At 45.5% G+C, this 22,445-nt stretch overlaps 3 protein-coding genes across 4 annotated transcripts; all 3 read right to left on the bottom strand.

Moving 5' to 3' along the window:
- Positions 1-5,078: 5,078 nt before the first annotated feature.
- fdps (farnesyl diphosphate synthase (farnesyl pyrophosphate synthetase, dimethylallyltranstransferase, geranyltranstransferase)) lies at positions 5,079-9,759 on the bottom strand. Of its 2 annotated transcripts, XM_080004996.1 has the most exons (10): positions 9,650-9,759; positions 8,699-8,851; positions 8,473-8,613; positions 8,267-8,347; positions 7,653-7,775; positions 7,345-7,433; positions 7,142-7,214; positions 6,647-6,724; positions 6,420-6,554; positions 5,079-6,321 (listed from the first exon to the last, which is right to left on the bottom strand). In XM_080004996.1, the coding sequence occupies exons 1-10, from the start codon at positions 9,650-9,652 to the stop codon at positions 6,121-6,123; spliced, it is 1,077 nt and encodes a 358-aa protein (XP_079861122.1). In that variant the 5' UTR covers positions 9,653-9,759; the 3' UTR covers positions 5,079-6,120. The 2 variants fall into 2 exon arrangements, with proteins under 2 accessions (XP_079861122.1, XP_079861121.1); XM_080004995.1 differs by lacking the exon at positions 9,650-9,759 and having other exon boundaries at positions 8,699-9,159.
- A 1,824-nt stretch (positions 9,760-11,583) lies between these two features.
- fam189b (family with sequence similarity 189 member B) lies at positions 11,584-15,976 on the bottom strand (the record flags this gene model as incomplete). Its single annotated transcript, XM_080005313.1, has 14 exons — positions 11,584-12,372; positions 12,540-12,686; positions 12,817-12,989; positions 13,085-13,141; positions 13,246-13,580; positions 13,675-13,972; positions 14,133-14,205; positions 14,285-14,384; positions 14,526-14,686; positions 14,784-14,891; positions 15,062-15,178; positions 15,362-15,441; positions 15,560-15,650; positions 15,743-15,976. 14 exons carry the CDS (start codon positions 15,974-15,976, stop codon positions 12,112-12,114), a joined length of 2,235 nt encoding a protein of 744 aa, XP_079861439.1. The 3' UTR covers positions 11,584-12,111.
- Positions 15,977-17,361: 1,385 nt separating this feature from the next.
- Positions 17,362-22,178, bottom strand: rab13 (RAB13, member RAS oncogene family). The gene is made up of 8 exons (XM_080005314.1): positions 21,671-22,178; positions 20,759-20,819; positions 20,263-20,323; positions 20,081-20,158; positions 19,644-19,733; positions 19,422-19,487; positions 19,220-19,270; positions 17,362-19,068 (listed from the first exon to the last, which is right to left on the bottom strand). Exons 1-8 carry the CDS (start codon positions 21,792-21,794, stop codon positions 18,997-18,999), a joined length of 603 nt encoding a protein of 200 aa, XP_079861440.1. The 5' UTR covers positions 21,795-22,178; the 3' UTR covers positions 17,362-18,996.
- Between the last annotated feature and the right edge of the window lie 267 nt (positions 22,179-22,445).

The raw sequence follows: 22,445 nt of genomic DNA, 5'->3' as shown, positions 1-22,445 counted from the left end.
GGAGCTCTTTAAAGGTTGTGACCTTCGGACCCGACCCTGTAGATGACCCTGTTGTAGAGGTCAGTTTCTTTGGTGTATGCACCTCAGACCTTGTGGTAACCTGGGGAAGAGGCCCTAGTGCCGCCTCGCCATCGGGCGTGAATGCTATGAGCCAATCAAATCTCTCAGGCCTCGCAGAGTTGGCGGGAAGAGTACAAACTTTGAGGTGTGGCACGGAAGGGGGTATGGGAGGAAGGGGGCGAGGGGGAGGAGGCGGAGGAGCATCTGAGAGCACAGGGGAGTAATTGAAAGTGTCATAGCTCATATTATATGCTTTGCTTTCGTTTGTATTGCAGAGGCCAGTGCTGTCGTATGGTTCAGAGGTAAGGCCGGTGTTTCTCTTCCTCCTTCTCGCCATCTCTGTGAACGAGGTGGTTCTCAGCGTGTCCTTGCTCTCGTCTTTCTTTTTGTCTTCCCCGAGACCCTCTATTCTTTCCTTGCCGCCGCAGCTCCGATCTTCTCTGACTCTCCCTGTGAAGTCATATCTGTGCTCCCTCTCCCTGTTGTTGAACGGCCTGATTGTCTGGGGCTCGTTAGACCCTGGAGGAATTATATCAACTTCCTCTTCCTCCAGTCCTCCAACACAGACGCCGAGTTCCGGGCTGAGTTTGAGGAGCTCGGCCTGGGTTAATCCAGCTAGCATCAACAGCTTCCGTATCTCCACATCCAGTGCATGGAAGGAAGGTGGAGGAGGGAGTGGTGGCGGAGGTGGTATTTCATGGGGGGAGGAGGAAGAGATTGAGACAACTGGAGGTGGAGGTAGAGGAGGGGGACGTGTGGTGGGAGGTGGGAGAGACAGGGGTGTCTTTTCTTGTTGCGCCTGAAGAGCAACAAGCCGCTGGGCCTCCTTCCTGGCAAGGTGTCGCCTTCGAGGCGGCGGAATGGGAGGAGTCGGAGTGGGGATGGGTGGGGGCAACGGAGCTGTATAGAGGGTTAAATAGGGGATTGACTGCGAGACGGGGAGAGGAGGGATGGACGGTGGAGATGGAGGTAGGGCTTTCTCGCACCGAAAAGTGGAGAAAGTGGGCGACGAGGAGTTGGGGGAAAAGGTTGAAAAGGTGGGCGTGGGACAGGTGGAGACAGCGATGGAGGTGGTCTCTCTGCTGATATTAATGTAGGTGTGTAGATCAGAGCTCACACTAGCGTGACGCGCTGGGGGGTTTGGAGGCCTCGGGGGTGGTTCAACGGGGGAGGGGGTTAGGGAATCTGGGGCAAGAGGCTCATCACAATCGGACGGCGCTGTGAGGTCAACGCCAGCGTCGGAGAACTCCTGAGAATCTCCCAGGGTGCCCCCACAGCCCTTGTACAGTTTCCAAGGGATGTCAATGTTTCCCATTTCATCTAAGACGTCCGACAGGTCCTGCTCTTCCAAATCGCCCAAGTCCAATCCTTTCTCGTGAAGCCTGGCAATGTAGGCCAGCTTCACCTCCCTGTTGACTTTCTCCAGGCGATCCAGGTGATCTAACCGGTTTCTCAGAGCGTCCCATTGCTGCTCCCCGTCGAGATCCCAGTGAGCCACCTGAATCACCTGGCTGAAACGCTCCATCTTACCAAATTCCCCTACTGATTCTAAGAAGTCCAGCAGACCGAGTTTGCTAACCTCCGAATCAAAATGTCCGTGCTCCATTTGGCCTTTGACTCCTGAGTAGTCAGAGGAGGGCGAGGCGGTTGCGGAGGGGTAGCCCTCATCAGGAGAGCAAGCGGCCGGCGGGGAATGTGACATTGCGGTGGGAAGGTTACAGTTGAGGGGCAGAGATGGTGCCGAGCAGGTGGGGGGTTGACATTTAGCGGCCTGAGGGAGAGACAGGCTCTGGGGGCTGAGATGGGCGGAGAGATCGTCTGGGTCGTGAGAAGAGCAGAGAGAGGTGGAGAGGTCCGCACAGTCGGACTCCAGGTCAGAGCAGGAGCTGATGGAGGTCGAGGAGGAGGAGGTGGAAGACGTGAGGGAGAAGTCGAGGAGGGAGGGCGGACAGTCACAGCACGAGGGGACCAGCGTGTCGTCGTCTTCGTCGTCGTCATCATAGTTGTCACCCTCATCTTCCTCGACGTCCACGTCGATATCCCCACTGCTCTCTTCCTCGTCTTCCTCTTCTTCTAGTTTGGCCTTTTTCTTGTTGTCCAGGTCGGTGTTGTCTTCTTTGTTTTGCCCCTCGTTCTCCAGAGCAGCAGCGGAGCAGAGGTTGGTTTGCACCTGGGGCTGGGTCTGTGGGGGGCTCGCCATGTGCTCCTTTGCCCCCGGCCCGTCCGGCCTCTGGGGCAACGGGGCTAGAGGTGGCTGGATCTGCATTTGATGTCTCAGGGAGATGGTGTTGTTGTTGTTGTGGTTATGGTTAAACATGCTGTTGTTGTCCTGCGGGGAGCGGCCGTCACAGCACAAACAAGGCAGGCTGGGCTCATTGCAATTTGGGTCCAGGGGAAGAAGTGGGGGAAGGGGAGGGAGAGGAGGGGGCGGCGGCGGAGGCGCGATTTTGGATGCTGCCGGTGCACGTGCACTCTTGGGCTTGGGCTTGGCTAGTTTGGAAGCGGCAGCAGCCTGTTCTTTCAGTCCCAATCTAGACTGACGTAGCGGGACTCTAGGCTGTAGGCCCACCCTTGTTCTGGTGTTTTCTGCGGCAACTTTAGTAGGCCGGCGTGGGGAAGAATTGGTGACCGTGTTCATGTTTTTGTCCTCCCTCCGAAATCCGGGGCCGTGAGACTTTGTGTCTGTTGCAGTACCGGTCCGCTTGGCCGTGTCAAAGCGCCGAGGCCTCAAGGGCTGAGAGGAGCGGCTGGAGGACTGCATTATAGAAATCTTAAACTTTTTGTAGAAGTCAGTTACTTCTGTTGCTATAGAAACGGAGGCTGTAAAGGCTGGAGAAATCCAAACTGTGACTGGCCATGACGTTCACATCTTGGCTTGACTCCTACACTCCTGAAACATCAAAGGAGGCACAAAATCAGTCGGGACTCGGAAGAAGAAGAATCTGCTTTAATGTTCCTCTGGGACATTTGTCTTGTTCTAAATGTGATTTCCTACTAAGAATAATATTTGAAGTTCAAAGTATATCGATGGTATTTCGAAAGGCAGTTACCTTCGGCTTTTCTGACTTGAAATTCTCTCTGTCCCAGTGCTTAGCAACATGTGCCTGTTAATGATGTTTGTCTACAGACCAAAGGCAGGTTTCTAACATTGTTTGGACAACTCAGATGGATCTTATCTTATCTTATTGTGTAACTCTCTCTTCTTTACTCTTCAAGTTCTTTGGGCTTATACAACAAACACATTATCAGGAAAATATGATCTATCTCCAAAAATATATTGTTGTTCTCAGTTTACAAATAATTGTAAGATCATGTAGTCTTACAGTTATCACTCTTTAAGTCAAGCAATTTGAATAATTTTCAATGAATTCATATATTATAATATATATATTATCTATCTATCTGTCTATCCGTCTATTTGTCTATCTATCTATCTATCTATCTATCTATCTATGGTATTATATGTATCATCCTAATCATATGAAAAATCATGTGGAACTATAACACTATTACATGAAATATAGTTAACTGTTAATTTTTCTCAATCATCCTCTTGGTCAGAGCTGTTTTGCTTCACTGAGCTATGACGTTCAAGGACTTACATCACTCTTCCTCTACCGTCCAATGTCTAACCAAGAATATATAGGACAACCAAGAAACCTCTTAAACTACAAAAAGGATGCCATTAAAGATGGCAATGGCTGAGCATGATGCAAACGCAACTGAAGCATGAAACAATCGAGCAGCAGCACCGCATAGAGCCAAGAGGGTTTTATTAAAAGCACATCCACCAAGACCCACTGCTCATATCCCTGCACAGTGCCCTTCACATCAGTGGGTAGAAATCACAGAAGTGCTTGTCTCGACTGGGGCCCTACGGGCCACGGAACGGCGAATACGCAACGGCACATCAGCTTGTGAAATATGATCGTTCTGCTTATTTAGTCGTGCATTTATTGATCGGAAATCACCGATGGAGACAGGGAGGCTGTGGAGGAGGGGGGAGGGGACGGGGGTGCGGGGGGGGGGGGGGGGGGGGGTAGTACCAGAAGCCGCATCGCCCTGCTATGTAGGCCCGTCCACCCTCCTATACAATAAAGACTTCAAACCTAACAAAATATCAATACTATCTAATCACAGTATCTAATACATTTAACAACATCGTTTTCCTAAATCGGTAAAATAAAATAAACATATATATATATATATATATATATATATATAATATACATACAGGGTTCTGTGTATGGAAAGCCTATCAGGTTTTCTTGCTCGAATGTCTTTGTGCATCAGCCGTTCAGACCGGGGTAAACTGAGCGCATGTAATAGAAAAATCCACTCACGGTTGTATCCGGGGGAGAGAGGAAGAGAGTCATCCCGAAACGGAGGCTCTGGCTCCGGCTTTCCCCCGTGTAGGTGTGCAGATCTCTCCGCGGTTCCGAGCCTCAGCATCCCTTCCTCCTCTCGCCCACCCCGCTGCCCCGAAGCCACGCCCCTCCCTTCCTCGTCATCACCGGTCACCGGGTGCTCAGCGTTCAAACGCACCTCAGGCGTGAAATGATGAGTTCAATGTGGCACTTTTGAAATTTTAGGACTGCTTTTTTTTTTGCTTTTTTTGGACTCACCATATCTCTTGTTCAATAAAGTATTGCAGGTAATTATAAAGGTAAATACTATATATTTGGTAAAGCAGCGGTAAAATATTAGTTAGAAACTGGGTATGAACTACATGATGCTTTGAAATGTTATAACAGTTTAATTTAGGTCAGATAGCAAGACAAGCGATAAATATAAGCATTACTTTGGACAGATTGGTGAATGAAATAAAATAAATCATACAAAATGTTTACACTGAAATAAAGACTGTATACATTCAAATTTAAGGCAATTTAATTACGGTACTTTTTTTATGCCCAATATTTGTAAAACTGCAGACACCCTGGTGCCCAAGCAATTATAAAGCTATCTTAAACAATAATGAATATCCCACAAACATAAGAACTGTGTACAGCAGAAGAGAGGGGGACACATTCTCTTTATTTAATGCAAAACTCAGTGGTGAGCAGACTCGACAGCAGCATTTAGAAGTAAATGAAATACAAAAACGTGAATGATTTTGCCTGTTGACCTTGGTTCCATTGGGCTTTATCTGAAACACATTTAATTCCATCTACCAAACAAGCCTTTCACCCAATCAGACAATATTACTTTTTGGTGAAATGTCTCCCCTACTCTTGCATTCAGCATAATGAATTTTAAACGCTATACTGGTTTAGTTCTGCGACATATGCATCTGGTCACTCAAAGCAACTATACCGGTCTATTTTACAATGACAGTTAAAATACTATGAATCCCTAGTCGGTGGCTGGCTTCTGAAAAAAGTAAAATCAATCCATTTGGATCATGTTACTTTGAGCTTTTACAGATGTATAAGTTTTTACAGCATTATGTATTTACACACTGGGTTCAATAAATAGAACACTAAACCACTTCCTTTTTTATCTATGCCAAAGAACATCACAGGTGCTCTGTACGTGCTTTCAATTGAATGCTGAAGACTTTTCTTTCCAGCTCAGCCTTCAATAAGCTGTTTCTAAATTGATTTATTATTAAAAAATTATTAAAAAAATAAGTTTTATTTTGCTTTTATTTTCACTATCTGGTGGCCTACTTTTAATGTAAAGCACTGTGTTACATGTCGTGTATGAAAGGTGCTATACAAATAAAGATTATTATTATTATTATTATTATTATTATTATTAATAAACTGACTCACATTCACCATTCAAACCACTGTAGCTCATATTGAATTACAATACATAATACAATTTGACCAGAATCTAATCTCTTCGTGGGAGCCAGAACATGGTTTCACATTGGTCCTAACAATATTCTCCTCCTGATGCCTCTAGCACAGGCAAAGCCTGTGTGTAGTGTAAGAGGTACTTACATGTGTGTATCACACACAAGTTGAATGGAATTCAGATATTTTAATTAATCCTTTACCTCTTCTGCAACCCTGCTTTGTATGAAAAACTTCTAAAAGATCTCATATCTCATTATTTGTTCCTTTTGTATATTTTCTTGGCAAAGTTGAGGAATACTGAATGAGGGAGGTTTTGGGCATGATGAACAATCAGCTTTTGGAGCCGTTGGTAACTCTCTTCTTCATGTTTGTGGTACAGGTCAGGCATTTGCAGCTTGTTATACAATGATTTGACTTTGTCCACGTTTGCATCGTCGGGGCGTCCATAACAAACCTTAGAAGAAGAAAATGACAATTCATGTATAACGTAAAACGTTCAATATATTTCAGCGGTCTGGATCATTTTGTGTCTATTTGGTGTGTGCTCCTCACCTCCAGCTCCGCCTTCTGCTCTGGCGTCATGACTCCGAGCGCTGTCACCACCAACCAGCTGCATTTATTATCCTGGATGTCTGTGCCAATCTTCCCTGTGACCGCAGGGTCGCCATAACAGTCCAGGTAGTCATCCTGAAGAAAAAGGAAATACAATAGTGGTAATTTAATGTTTTGCTGTGTACTAAAATGAGATGGAGATATTTTTTATAGAAAAAAAAAATCACCTGTATCTGGAAGAATTCCCCCATTTCTAGCAAAATATGCTTAGCGTTGGTGTGCTCCTCCTCACTATTGATTTCTGCCTATAAAAGTTACAATAACGCACAGACTGTCAAGTCACAGTTGGAGAACAGTAGGTAGTTTGCAACAACTACTACCTGAGACATTCAACGATTAAGTAACATGTGATTCACAGCCAGATTCATCGTTGCTTGCTAATGTTTCTTAGTTTCTTTTTTTAATCTTGCTCCTAAACTTCATTTTCTCAATATCGCTTATAAAAGTTCATCTTCACTTTCTCTCACTAAACAAGGGATGCTGGAGCATGCAACAGAGCATAGTGGGGATAGATGAGCAGGGGGCTTGCTTAAGGAAATCATGAGGTTTGATTTAAAAGAGCAGAATCTGTTTTTCAAATGACATGTCTAGACAAGCATTAAGAGTACTACATTCCCAACATCGACAATATTTTTCAAAATATACTGTGCAAACGTACTCACCATGTACATCGCTGCAGCCACTGGGAGGTAAAAAGAGTAAAAGGCTGTTTTGTATTTCACAATAGCCTTGTACCTGAAAGACAAAATACAAACTTATCAAGCAAATTCCACAAAAGAAAATCTTTGCAAAAAATGTTGCGGACCAACCTCAAAATTCCCCTCCTGTCCACAGCTTTTGTTCACCTGTTAACTCCCCTCCTCACCTTTCCATTGTGAATCTGCTGAGGTCTATCTGGCCAGGGGGGGATGTCATGAGGTCCAGAGCCTGGCCCAGCTCGGTCTGGAAGGATGTCTAGAACACAAAGAATAAAAATGATGTGTTTGTTATCCAGTTATCTTCACCTCTTTATACTTTAAAAAAGAAAAAAAAAAAAAAAAGACTAAACCAATTGTTATTTTTTTCTTCTGGGGGTGTTGCTAATTCCTATTTAGTTTGACAACTAATAACAAATATATTTATTTTATGTTGCTTCGGATAAAAGCGTCTAAATGTCGTAATGTAATGTCCTACCTCGGTGAACAACTCAAGCAGGTGTATGTAGTAGGGCTGGTCCCTGCAGTGTCTGCGCAGCAGTCTGTAGATGGCACCTTCCAAGAGAAAGGAATCATTGATGGCGTCCAGGCCCACACTCTCCTAGAAAGAAAACATGACAACGATTTACACCCGTTATGGAAGGTTTTCGGGAAATCCAACACATTTGTTTCCCCAAAAATGAATGAAAGCTTGAGTGCATAAACAAAAATAAATCCTTCAACCTATATGATCCAATAGAGCAGTTGTTTTTTTGAAGCGCATCCTCTCTGGTTGACCAATTGGACGAAAAATCTCGTTCCCAGAATTTGTGACCATAAAATTTCACACCAGGTTTAGGTGTGTCTAAGACAAGAACAACCATCAGCGCTGCCTTTCAGAGTGTTATGACTCCAGGCAACAAGTGTCCACTATTTGAAGCTCTCACACACACACACACACACACACACACACACACACACACACACACACACACACACACACACACACACACACACACACACACACACACACACACACACTCACACTCACACACACACACACTCACACACACACACACCTCTCTGGGTGATACACTGTATGTGCGGTCTTACCTTCTTGTACCAGCAAGGCTGTCCTCTCCGAGTCACAGATGCATCCATGATATCATCAGCAACTAAGAAAAATGCCTGAAGCTGATAGACGGAGGGGAAAGTTACTTAATTAGAGTGCTCAATCTGAAAGTCATGAGTTTTTCCATGATTCAACTACAAATTCAATCTTATCTTCAATGACATAATAAGTGTAAGTATGGCCTCACCAGCTCAATGCACCAGCCCACCAACAGAGCTCGTTGCACAGTGTCCTGGGTGAGCTGAGTGGGAGGGACCAGCTCCCGCAGCGACCCGATCACAGATAAGCCTCGGTTCCTCTTGCCTCCCGGAGAATTGTACACCAAAACCTGAGAGGGCAATTCGATTTTATGAATTTGATTGTGGAACGACCCACCAGCATCGGCCTGCGTTACAGGAGTGAGACACACCCACCTCCCTCAGCCTATTGAGAGCGTCGGCCAGAACGGGGTCCGTGATGTCCCTCTCCGTGAGCTCTGTCACCAGCTCCTGGAACTGGGCTTCGAACAGCTGGGGGTCCGACAGTAAGGCCTTCTTGCTGTGCGTCCCATTGCAGGTGCCGTCAGCCTGGGAGTGCAGGACAGGGAGTTGGCCAGAAAAGTGGGAGAACCTCAGCGGAGTGAGGGCCAGCCACATGCTCCTGGATGCCTTTGGGACTCTTATCAGTAAGCCCAACAGGGGTCTCATGTCTGGTGTCCCCTGCAGTCGTATCAGTTCAATAGTCCAGTATGTGCACCGATTTTATTTTAGATAATAAGAATACAAATTTGCACATGTCGCTATATTTGCGTCAGTGTGAATTGTTGATACAGACGTTCATTTTTAATCTTTATGTTGATTGTATATTGCCAAGTCTTCCTCTAGTTTAGTTCGTATTTACTTTCTTTGAATATTGCCACTCCCCCCCCCCCCCTTTCTGTTGTTCTATTCTTATTACTTTTTCGTTATTGCCTGTTGTTCTGGTGTGAGCTGCTGTAACGCCGACATTTCTCTCCGGGGATGAATTCAGTATCTGGCCATCTGTCTGCCTGTCTGTCCGCCTGCCTGCCTGTCTATCTACCAACCAATCGACCCATCTACCTAGTTATACATCTCACGAGTTCCGGACGAGCGTTGAATCCTACGGTTTTACGCAAATCTCTTCATTCCGCCCAGAGTCCGCCGCGCCAGCCAGTCCCGCGGTAGGTCAGCTAGTCCAGTCAACAAGGGCTAAGAATAGACGGAGGGAAACTACTACGGTTACCGCGTCGGACAATAAACGGAGCCGGTTTACCGCGCACCGCTGCTAGCTAAAGCGCGTCTATGGCGAAGGTGAAGACCCGATGATGACGAAGTTCTGAAATTCAAGCTTGTCAACAGCCTTACCATGCTTATCTTCTCCTTTGCGGGCGAACCGATGCGGGGAACGGGATGCAACTTGCAAACAGTTCCGAATTGTCAAACTCCGGCGCTCCGATCCGCGCAGTAAATCCAGGAAGCGCGGTTTGTAGTTTAACGCCGCGTCACTTTGATTTTATTCCAAATCCGCCGAACTAAAACTCCCGGCATCCCCCGCGGGTCTCGTGCGTGGGCGCGGCTTCCGAAGGCTTCATATGACATAGAGCGTTTTGATTCGCCGCAGTCATCGAACCAGGATGGGCTTTCACGTCAGCCGACCAATAGGATTTGAGAAGAGGCGGCGCTAAGGGAGAGGCCCAATCGGAAGCCCAGTGCGACTTTTTACGATTTGTTGATGAATGGAAAAGGGGCGAAATGAATAGAATAGAATAGAATAGAATAGAAAGGGGACAATAAAAATAATTCATAATAATTATAATAATGATTACACGTTTATACAAAATGCTCATATGTTGATGTTGTTTTTTTTGTGTTTTTTTTTTTGTTTTGTTTTTGTTTTATTTCATATTTTGAAGTACATAATTTAAACCAACGGTTCTGGCATCGAAAATGCATTTCAAATTTGGAATATGATACATATATTATTTTGATTTCAAAACTCTATGCTGTTAGGTCTGGCATACAGATATACATTTCTTAGTAATAAGATAAATAAGACTTTCATTTGCAAGACAGGAGGTAGAAACACAGCTTGGTGCCTCAATAAGACCGATGTGTGTGTCTGTATCTTCATGTAGGCTAAGCATTAATGCATGTCAATTTTCTTTAAATCAGTTACATACATATGAGTGTATTTAAAATGTGCCTTCATCAGTATAGACCCAATATAATCACTTTGTGAGCACTCCAAAACTTTTCAACGTCAAAACGAAGACATATTCGGGCAATACACAGATGTGCTACAACGTTCAGTGTTCAGATGCGCCATTTCCATTAAATGCCCATTGTTACTGCATTTCCCACAAAACCTGAACTATTTACTCCCTCCCACCACCCCACCCAAGGCTTTTTGAAGAAAGCCTAATTCCTCCATGTCAACCCTTTTATACAAATACAGCTGTACAATTATTGTAAGAGACTCCTAAGAGGCACACTGCGACTCACATTTATTTATCCCAAGGTTCAGGGTTGCTTTGCCCAGGGCAAGAGCCTGCTCATTGCTAACACTTGGATCATGTACCCACGACAAGCTAAATCAAATTATGATCCGGTAGCTGTCTTTTGAGCTACCTGGAAATAAGACTGTAAATTATTGTCTCACTGACAATGATCCTCCCTTTCAAATATCTATTAACACCACCACCACCACACTATTCAGTATATACTCAAAGGTTTTGGGTGCAAAAGAGGAAAAAATACGATTGGATGTCAAAACATGCAGATAAACATTCTGAGAAAAAGTATGTTAGTTACATTTGGTCAGAGTGTAAATGCACAAGATCCCTGCTGCATTTTGGAGGCTGTAACAGAACATGCACACATTCAAATCTAACCACTGTGTCCAAGGGCTTTCCACAGAGGAAACAATTTAGGCTGGTATGTGCATATGCTGGGATAGACCATGGTATACGAGTCGGTGTAGCATGTTGACTGAATCAGTGTAGGATGTGTCAGTGTACAAGGCGAGTGGTAAAAGGAATTGCAAACCGATGAGAAAAGGAAATAAGCAACTAAATTTAACTTTATCTGATCATGAAAACAAGGGTTTTTCTGTGTGTGAGCGTTCAACCGCATCTGCAGTCTCATCTCTGTATATATTACATTGTACCGCGCTAACAATGAGTGGATAGTGCATTCAGATACTTTTTTTGTATCAATGGAAGACAAAATAAGGGGTTTCATGATCACTTAACCTGAGCAAGTCTCTGGATAAGTAGAAATGTACAAAAGGCTCAATAGTGTAATGCAATCCAAAATATGTAATAGATTGAGTGTGAGTGGATGCTGTTGAATAAATGTTTGAAGAGTCTTTTATCTCCATGTCTGATGGTTGTGTTATTTTTATGTGAGTAGAGCTGTGGGGGGGGGGTAGACGAGCAAAGAGATGATTGTGTTTTTGTTTTTTTTTTCAAATCAGATTTCTGTTTGGAGAGGGGCCAAATTGACCAATAAGCATCTGATAGCCACTTTGAGCCACATGCTATTTGTGAGAGTGAGCTCTGAGATAATGTTCGGAATAGGAAAGAGCACCACTGAATAAGGCCATTTGCAGAGCTGGTTGCAGGATTCAGAGGAAACACTTTTTGGAGTTCTAAGCAGTTTCTAAGTTTACCTTGCCTACCACCGATTCCATTGATAAATAATTCCTCTGACCTTCCTTACTCTGTCTTTTGTAATCAAGTTGCCTCCCTCCCTAAAATCTCACTCTCCGACTGCATACTTGACTGGTCTTCCCCTATCTTTATCCAGTGAACCCCATCCACCGCTTCTCACAGGGCGGATTCTGAATAGAGAGCACCTGACGACCCATGTGGTGGATGCGTCCTCAGTAATCGCAGAAGCGATGCAGAGGAGGAGTAGCTTAAATCCCCACAACTACGAAGGTGGATCCCCTCTAATGCTGGGGCTCGGTTGCTGTGGCAACGGTTGTGTCGGCTGTCACTGTGGGAATGATGGTGTCCACGGTGATGAGGGTAGTAGGAGTGAAGGTTTGGGTGACCGCGACTTGCACCCCAGGAGCTGCGCAGCACCTGGAACCAAGTCAATGATGGCAGGGGTTAGTGAATGCAGCAATGGCGATTACATCTGTGATCAACCGTATTTTTCAAAATTAAGCATAGATGTATTTTTCGTTGTTTTAACACTAGTGAACATAATGCTTTAAACGATCTGTAAGATATGAACCCAAATATGTTACCTGGTCCAGTGGCATGTGGTTGGTGGCATTTCCCTCAGCTCCGCCCCTCCTCTTGGGCCCTTGGCCGGTGCTGCCAGTATGATCAGTGGTGGGTGCAAGGTTGCGTTTGGAGCGCTGAAGAAAGCGTGCCACCAAAACTCGTGTTACCTGAAAGGAAGACCAGACACAAAGTAGAGGGAAGGGTAAAATATGTACATAACATGAATATGTATACACAAAATATGTATATATTCGGCCTACTTCTCTTGCGTCTTTGGTAAACAAGTTTGGGACAGACCTTAAGGTCCCCTAGGGAGCGGTGACAATCCTTCGGTAAACGCAGCGGTGATGTTGGGGGTTTAGGGGGCACCTCCACCCCTGTGGCTGCTCCCTTCATGCTGTCTTTTTTGGGTAGGGCTGCAGCTGGAGGTGAGCAGGTGCGGGCCAACAGCCATGCCTCAGAGGACGGCCCTGTAAGAGTTGGGGTCAGTCATAGAGAACTGGCTGGAAAGAGAGGAGGGTGTGATGACAATGGGTGATGCTTTGTTTAGAGAATGGGCTTTTACCTGTGTCTGTGGATGTCTGCGAGCCATCCTTACTGCCCCCGGAACCAATAAATTCACCTTCCGAAGAAAGAGTACACGGAGAGTTCAGTCAAATATGAACACTTATCTGTCCTAACAATATTAATGTTCCTGAAGTGAAACAGTGGTGATATCCTAGTTACCTGTATCCGTAGAGGAGCTGATACCTGGCTCACTGTGAGACCTCACAAGACGCAGGAGCCCATCGCTATCCCTCCGCATGCTGTCCCCATCTCTATCACTCTTCCCACCCCTTCGTAAGAACAGCGGCTGCCGGGGCAGTGGCGGCCCAGGACCGCTCTGCTCCCATTTGTTTGGAAGAGCTGACGAGACCGAGACCGACCCTTGGCGAGATGGCGTTGAGGGCCGAACTCTGATCTCCGGGATGGTGGAGTGCTGCTGTGTGTCGGCTGACCCAAAGACTTCCAGCTGGGAACAGCTACTTGCTAACATGGCCTGCCGATGCAATACTGGAGACCTGTGTACATGACGAGAGAAATGATAAGTAGGAATTGAGTAAACAACGAAAAAAGGGAAAACTTGTACGAGTGTGTGCTTCTGCTTGTTTCTACCTATAAGTGGTGGTCGCTGTACTTGGTGAGGAGCAGGAGTTTGACCTTTCCCCTCTGAAGAAGCGCCTGGCTCTTGGTCCTCCCGCCAGTGGGCTCTCGGGTGTCTGAGAGGGTGGACCACGGAAGCAGACGTATTCTCCTGCCTCTCCTGCATGTCCCCTATCACCCTCGGTACTGCTGCTTCTTTCTCCCTGGTTCCTTGTGCCACCTTCCATCAGACAGTAGTCCTCCGAGGGGGAGGAGTCATCGGGGATGTCCACAATCTCTGACATGAGCAGAGATCCACTGTCCATCGACACTGTAGAGGCGAGAAGATATAATGAAGCACACTTAATATTCGCGTGATAACGGAGTTATCTAAGGTGATAAATATTTTATCACGGGGATAGGATTTGAGAAATGACGCTAAAAACGTAGATAACACTTTCGGCAAATACAAGCGTGTAATGGAATCAAACCTTCTCCACTGAATGCGGTGGATGTTGCTCTCTCCCCAGACAACTCAGTTCCGTGGGCGTCAAACACTGTTGCCTAAACAATCACAGTAGATAAGGCTTGGCCGGGGCCAAAAAATACCCATGAACATATTTTCACACAATGATAGACTCACCTGGCTGGCAGCTCGCTGTCCCATCACAACTTCATAAGGAGGGGGGCAATCCGTGGGGTAGAGAGGTACGGGACTCTCCATGGAGCCGTTATAGGTGATGCTACGAAAACAACACAATAGTCAGTCATCAGTATATATACAGGTACGTTGGATATTATTTTACGTACAGTGATGGTCAGATGTGCAGCGGTAGTGAAAGTGTATGTGACGTGTGAAAGGGACAGTGGAGCCCGGGCAGCACCTCTGAGCGTCCGTCTCGGAGCTGCAGGTGTATTCTGGGGGGTAATACGGCGGCGGAGGGATGGGCGGGACAAACTCCTCAAAGTCCATGATGTTCGTCAGGAAGGCGTCCTGAGGAGTGGTGCATTCTGGGTTGACGGAACGGGAACGATGGGGCGCCAGCTGGACACGAGAGTCAGGGAGTTATCAATACCATGGTACATAATATTCACAAAAGGCTATTTCTGTCTTCTTCGAGAAGTGTCCTGCCAATGCTCACCAAGTGCACGAGGTCCAGAGAGAATATGTGGATACTGCATGTCACAGTGGACACCGTACAGATGATGGTGGAGAGAATACTCAGACCACATGCACTGAATAACAGGTCCTAGAGAGCAGAGGGGATTAAGGAGAGGTATTACCCAACTACACTCACACATTTTGTTGATACACATATTATTATTTGTGGTCAGAGTCAAAAACAGCTTACTCAACGTAGTAGCAGCACGAATACAAAATATATATTAAGGCCGCAGAGGGAGCACACATCCCACCCACCTTCAGCTGATGTCTAACTGAGTGGCAGTCAGCGTTCAGGTAGAGTACCAGGGTCTCCTCCTCTGTGATGGAGCAGGAGTGTGCGGGAGCACAACACACACAGAGGCCATTCTCGACCTTCAAACATTCAAATATGCACACTGAGGACTGGGGTAAGCTTTGATCCACACATTATATATGATATACATTAATATTGTCCTCATAGATGGACCTACTGTATTTCTGCTGCATTCCATGTGCCTTGGCTAGAAGGTCATTTTAAAACAATGGAGAGAAAGACAGTAGCACAATGTTAGATACCTGGCATGTGAGCATGGATTTGACCATCTGTGCATTCTGACAGGAGAGCATTGACCCTGCCAGGCTGAGGATCACACACACTGCAGAGAGCAGCATGAATAACGACACCTGTGGAGGAACACACACAGAGGCAGCAGTGGGTTTAGACACAATGCAACACTAATGTCATCAGCAGAGCAAGTTGTCAGCATGACAAACTTTTTCCAAAATGTAATAACAAAAATAAACTCACGACAAGGGTGAGGGGTCTTCTCCATGAGATGATCCCAACTATCCCCGATGCCACTACCTGTTTGGACACGACACAGACAGTTGACGAAAACATTACAGTGGATGTCCGTCAACTTATAAATTATATTTTTAAAGCTGGATGTTACTTACAAAGAAGCCTGCCCAGAATGGACAGGACTGTCGCACACGAGCTGAGGAGGTGAAGGCCATACTGGTAAAGGAGAAGGCCAGGACCATGGCCCCCAAGCCCAAGTGGCACAGCCCCAGGTACAGCAGCAGCCGTGCACCCCCATGGCCACGGCCTGACATGCCCCGGCGGCTGTCTGACCATCCCCTGGAACCGGAGGCCGAGGCCACACTGCTGGAGTCTGAAGGCGAAGGCATGCTTGATCCGCACAGGTCAGTGTAGAAAGGTGTTTTTTTTTATAAAGTCTTTTAAGCCTTTTTAAAACACCTCGGAAAGGTGTAAATGTATTTCAAGTCAAAAGGGAGAAAAAACAACAGTGGCAAATATACTGAATTCAGCGTTGGCTTGAGAAAAACACTCTGTCACAATGATGCACCAAACTCTCCAGTGGCAGGAGCCTCGGGCTCTGCAGAAACCCCCATGGTGTGTGTGTTGTTGTCCAGTCAGTGTGTCCAACAACTTGGTCAGCAGAAAGTTGAAAATCGGGCAGCCACTACACTTCCATACGGCCTGAACAACACCTATCCAATATTTCAGTCTGTGTACAGTGACTCTCTTCCATCCTGTTCGATTGGCGGAGCCAAACAACTCTCTAAATAGACTCTTCACCGAAGGGAAAAAAAAAAAAAAAGATTAACGTAATCAATATTTATTATGACGCTCGTCGCTTTCACCCCTCTCCTATCCATCTTTCCCCTGCCCCACTCCTCTCCCACCTACAGTCGGGGGCATTGCGGTAACTGGTCCAGAACAGGCCGCAAGCCCTACAGCACCCGTGATAAATAAGATGATCCCATCAAACTCCCACTCCCACGCTCACCATCACAGGGATGAGTCGATTCCGTTGCCTTTCCAATACGGACCTAAGTCCTAACGGTCCTCAGCGGCGTGTGCTCGCTCTGTCCTTGCGCTACGTCCACATCTGGTCACGTGAGGGAGACGGGAGGCGGAGCCGTCAAAGCAAATGACCGGATCGTCCCCTTCTGGGGACGGGGATCGGCATCACGGTGTAAATGACGTCAAAATGTCCTGCGCGACGCAAATAGACTTATACTATAACGATGCTCCGCTCGGCGTTGTGCGCAACCCCCTCCCCACCCGCGCATCTTCTCCCTGCAGTCACGCGGGCATCGCGGTCCGCCCGTGTGCGCGTGGATCCCGGACGTCCACCTCACCGCTCCCGGTCGCACGTCACCACAGGACGAAATTGATCAACACTCTGTCAACAAGTCATCATTTCTATATCTTCACTGCGCCTTGTTGTTTTACTTTATTGTTATTTGTACCCCTGCAAAGCCTTGAGTCAATACAGAACTGTATCACGTTTGCAAACCGACAACTGCGCGACGTAGCGGCGAGGCGCGCAGAGCGTGCAGCGCGCAGATGCGGCAGAGTGGTGCTGATGCTGAGGGGAAGGGGCGGTTGCTATGGCTATAAGGATTCCACCGATTGCTGCAACTCCTTGTTTTTTCTTTTTTTTTACGACGCAAGAGAAAAAACAAAAACAAAAAAAAAGGGTCCATATATGTAACAAAGAACATTTTCTAGGTTTCTACCAGTGCTCATACGTCAACACGGTGCCTTGATTTTTGAGTTGAACTTTATTCAGTATGCAGCATGTAAGCAACATATGCAGGCTGGTGACAAGTCCCATATACGGAATAGACAAAGAATGCCCTGAAGGTGTAGAATATGATGTACGATGGGGATATAAAAGAAGAAATAAAAAACACTGATCAATGCAAAATGTTTGTCATGACGTCATTTGACCAGTATGGGGGTAGGGAACTTAGCATCTGGTATAGATAAAGTGTTGATGTAAGGCACTTGCCCGTTGACTTAGCTGGCACTTAAGATAGAAGGCAACTGTGAAAATCAAAATTATTGAGAAACAAAACACGTGAGCAATGCTCCATCTTAGCCACTTCCATCTTCTATGTTATTATGCTTCACATCCATCATTCTAACATCTCTCCCTTGATGCTCTCATATTGCACTCATCTCTCTGCACCTCTCTTTCACATCCCAGTCCCTTCCGCAGTCAAACAAAGTGTTAACCACCAGTGTCAGTTTACATGACTGTCGAACCTTCACTACAAAGCTCAGGCCAAATACCCGTTTAGAGTCTCTCTCTCTCTCTCTCTCTCTCTCTCTCTCTCTCTCTCTCTCTCTCTCTCTCTCTCTCTCTCTCTCTCTCTCTCTCTCTCTCTCTCTCTCTCTCTCTCTCTCTCTCTCTCTCTCTCTCTCTCTCTCTCTCTCTCTCTCTCTCTCTCTCTCTCTCTCTCTCTCTCTCTCTCTCTCTCTCTCAAAAACATTTTACGACACATTGTGGGCAACAATGCATGTTCACATCACACGTTTCTTTGCTAGGTCCGTGAAAGCCATATTGGATATGAGATTCCCAATATGTCCAATATTCCTGTGTGAACCGGGTTAAAGCTAAATTTCACTGGAATATGAAAATGTATATTTGCATTTGCCCTAATGCTGAAAAATGTTCTCTCCACTCTTGAATCATGGAGCAGAAACCAATGGCAACACATCACATAAGATGGAGCAACCTTTTGGATAACAGAACATCATTAAATACATCAATACACTTTTCTCTACTCACCCACTATCTGCAATGTTAATTAAATGAATCAATGGTTGGATAATAATAACTGGTATGTGCTTCTCTAGATATTTATTTTCCATTTAAATAGAGAAAATCCTAGCTGTGATCTTTAAATCCAGTGCATCTAGAGGATGAATATTGGCTGTACTGGACTTGAAATATCTTAAGTTAATGAGGGGATAAACAAGAGATTTACTAAATATGCAAGGGATTAAAATATCAATGATAATTTGGTGAGAATTGCTGGAATGCAGTTTCAGTGTTCTGTGAGACTCCTTCACCGCAGATATTATCACGGGGGGATTTGGTACAAACTAAGTACATGAAATAAAGGCACTTTTAAACCATTACTTAAACGACCATGGTGGAGTTCTTTGCAAAATGCCCCCAAGATCACCTAATAGGGATCTCATTAAAAAACAATTTAGTTTAGTTTAATTTCCACTGCTTTTTCAACCCCTTTTTCCCCCCTCCCGTTTGTTGTTATTTATGTCCACCAGATGGAGACAGAGAACTTACAGAGCACTTATATTTTCCATAATACTGAAGTATTCCTCAAACAAAAGACCAACATATGTGTGTGTTGGCAAGGGAGGTGTCTTATAAGAGAACACATTTAGAGGATTTCTTCTCCGTGCTGCTGGTGATTTTCACCTCTCGACCAGTCGGGCTCTGTTTATAAAAAAGAAAAAGAAAAAAAAAAAACGACAAGACAGAATTATACATACGTTCAAGGAAGACATTCCAAAATATTAGGAAGTAAACACTGCAATTTCCTTTTCACTTATAGGTGTGACTGGCTGATGCATTAATGGAAACTTACTGTTTTCTTACTGGACTTGTGCAGTATGTCTCGTGCCAAAGACAAAAAAGACTGAAGAAATATGTAGAAAAAGGGGTTAATGAAAGGCTATGAAGTCGACAGGTAGATACATAAACACTTCATTGAATATGTCACAGTTCCGAGGCCACTAAACAGGCGTAGGATAAGTTATGTGTTATCTCATAAATTGTCTTATCCTCACCTCCTCGACGTTGATGCTGGACTTTGCGCTCGTCTCAAAGAACCTGATACCGTGATCCTTCGCCAGCTGTCAACACGATTACAATGCATCAGGGTATTGAGCAATATTTACTTTCTCCCGCTCGTCGACAGGATATGTAAAGCAAACTGTTTAGAAGACGTGCCCGTCGCCCTCATGTTTACCTGTTTTATAAGGCGCTGTATGTTTTTAAGAACGTCTCACCTTCTCTCCAGTCTCCTTGGAAACCTTTCTCTTGGCCTCGATGTCACATTTATTACCCAGCAACATCCGACTAACACCAGCTGATGCATTCTGGCGGCAGAAGAGGGGGGAAAGAAAGAGGATTAATGCCTCTCCGCCAGCGTGTTCGTGAAAAGGGCATCAATGGGAAAATGGGCAGATGTCTCAATCCATCCGAATGGAAGAACGAAAAGCGGCGACAAACCGAATGACAACAGCTCCAAATTTTTGGAAATCAGGAAAATGTGTCTGACAAAACGTTCTGTAGAAGGTTCATATTCAACTCAATGAAGTAATGAAGCTCGTGTGGCTCCTGCTCATTGCGCTGTTAGGTATTTTAGGGGACTTCCTGCGTATCTGAACCGTACTCTTCCCTGTGACTAGACTTCTTTCATGGAGCGGCGGTAACCTATCCTCACTTCTTTGATGCTCTTCATCCAGTTCTGAATGTTTTCGAAGGACTTCTCGTCCGTGATGTCATACACCAGGATGATTCCCTGGCGGAGAGAAACGGGGGGTTTGAGGGGTCAGTCTCAGGTAGGAGTGGAAAAAGCGGCTGCGGTGTCAGTGCGATCATCTCCTCGTTCTGCCCGTGTCTCACCATGGCGCCTCTGTAGTAGGCTGTGGTGATGGTCTTAAACCTCTCCTGTCCTGCCGTATCCCTACACACACATAATTACACACACACACACACACACACACACACACACACACACACAATAAAAAAAAATAATACATGCACAAAGTCCACTAAAAACGACTTAAGATGTACTGTGCGAAGCCTTTCCTGAGAGACTGAAGTGAAGAAGAAAAAAATAAATTAAAAAATAAGTAAAAAGTAAAATGAAAGCAGCACGCCGTGAATCCTTTGACAATGAACCCTGTCATAAAATCTTCTTTGGGGGGGAAAAAAAAAAAAAAAAAAAAAAAATAGAAAGAACGGGGGAGGATCCTCTTTCCTCTCAGGAAATGGAATACAGGAAAAAAAGCCTGGGGTCCGGTGAGCAGAGATCAGACAAAGAGAACACAATACACACTACGTGTTTATGTTTGACCTGAGCGTCAATCAGATAACAGACGGACAACTGTTCTCTTACCAGACTTGGAGTTTCACTTTCTTCCCGTCGACATCAATGGTTTTGACCTTAAAATCAATTCCTAAAAGATAGAGGGCGGGGGTGATGGGGAAAGTAACAAAAACAATGAGTTAACACACAAACACACAGACAGAGACACAGCCTGAGCAAAGCAGCAAATATAGGTCACACCAATTTGCAGGCAAACGGGATGATTTCACACTAGTCCATCACATGTTTTCAGCAATTTAATTTTCAGAAACCGTGTTCGAATAGTCTCGAGTATCTAAAAATTTCTTTCTTTTTATTTATTTTATTTTTTTAAGACAGACAAACACTGATTTTTGGAGGAAGAAGACCGGACCCACAAGGGCCTACACATAATGTGTGTGGGTTTGTTTGCCCGGGTCAGAGGAGGGGTGGTGTGTGTGTGTGTGTGTGTGTGTGTGTGTGTGTGTGTGTGTGTGTGTGTGTGTGTGTGTGTGTGTGTGTGTGTGTGTGTGTGTGTGTGTGTGGCAGAGGGCCAGCCCTGCCGGCCTCCTGGGACCCTGGGAATGGAGAGATGGCGGAAGGGGATAGGAGGAAGGCAAACTGATAGAAAAGTGATTTGGTAATGAGATAGAGAGGGTTAGGGTGGAGGGGGGCTACAGCGCGCGCGCACACACACACACACACACACACACACACACACACACACACACACACAGCATTACAGGGAAATAAAATAAAGTCACTGTAGGGATGGCACGGGCGAGTCCGGACACGAACGCGGTGAGAAAAACAGGATGAGCCACTAAAAGAAACCAGCAAACTGGAAAAAAAATAGTGGCCTCACATTCTAGATTAACACAACATGACGTCATTTGTCAATACGTCATTTGTAAGAAATTAGGGGGGGGGGGGGTGCAAACGTTACATTGCGCTGCGACATACCGATGGTTGATATGTACGTGGAGTTGAAGTTGTCCTCAGCGAATCGGATGATCAGACATGTTTTGCCCACTCCGCTGTCTCCGATCAGCAACAGTTTGAAAAGGAAATCATACTTTTTTGCCATGGTTGGAACTTTCCCCTCATCAAAGTGTGACTGCCCCCCTCCGCATCCGTTTCATCAAGGCTACACGGCGATGTAAGTCCTCCAAACCGTGGTTTTCTGGCGTGCGGAGAGCTCTGTTTTGTTTTTCTCCCCTTTCTCCTCTTAAAGCGTCACCGGCTGATTCCGATCAAAAAAAAAAAAAAAAAAAAAAAAAAAAAAAAGCAGACCCACAAAGTTTAAGTAGGAATTTGTCGCGCATTCATGTGCATAGTCCCGATCCGAGCTCTGATCCCTGGCCCGTGTGAGTTACTTCATTAAAACAAAACAAAACAAAAAAAAAACAACAACAAAAAAAACAAAAACCCTCCCACCGCTGTTTACTAGATTTCTGTGCTCAAAATAAACTTTCCCTGGGCTCAGTTCCACAGTAAGGCTACGTAGGAGCCGAGGGAGGGAGGGTTTGCCCGGAGCGACAGGACCCAGCAGGACCTGACGGCAGATTGCGCTTCTAACTCGGAACAACAGCGCAACGCGGCACGTTGTGATGGATGCGGTGCGAGGTGTTGCTCAAATAATAACATAAAAATAAATAAATAAATGGATTCGCAGTGTGGAATGCTCAACAGAGAGAACAATGTCGTTATTAACCGTAAAAATCCGCGCAATTAAAAT

This window comes from Zeus faber (assembly GCF_960531495.2).
Source record: "Zeus faber genome assembly, chromosome: 8".
In the NCBI taxonomy this organism is placed as follows: Eukaryota; Metazoa; Chordata; class Actinopteri; order Zeiformes; family Zeidae; genus Zeus; species Zeus faber.
Note: the sequence above shows the minus strand (reverse complement) of the source record. Positions and strands in the feature narration are given on the sequence as shown.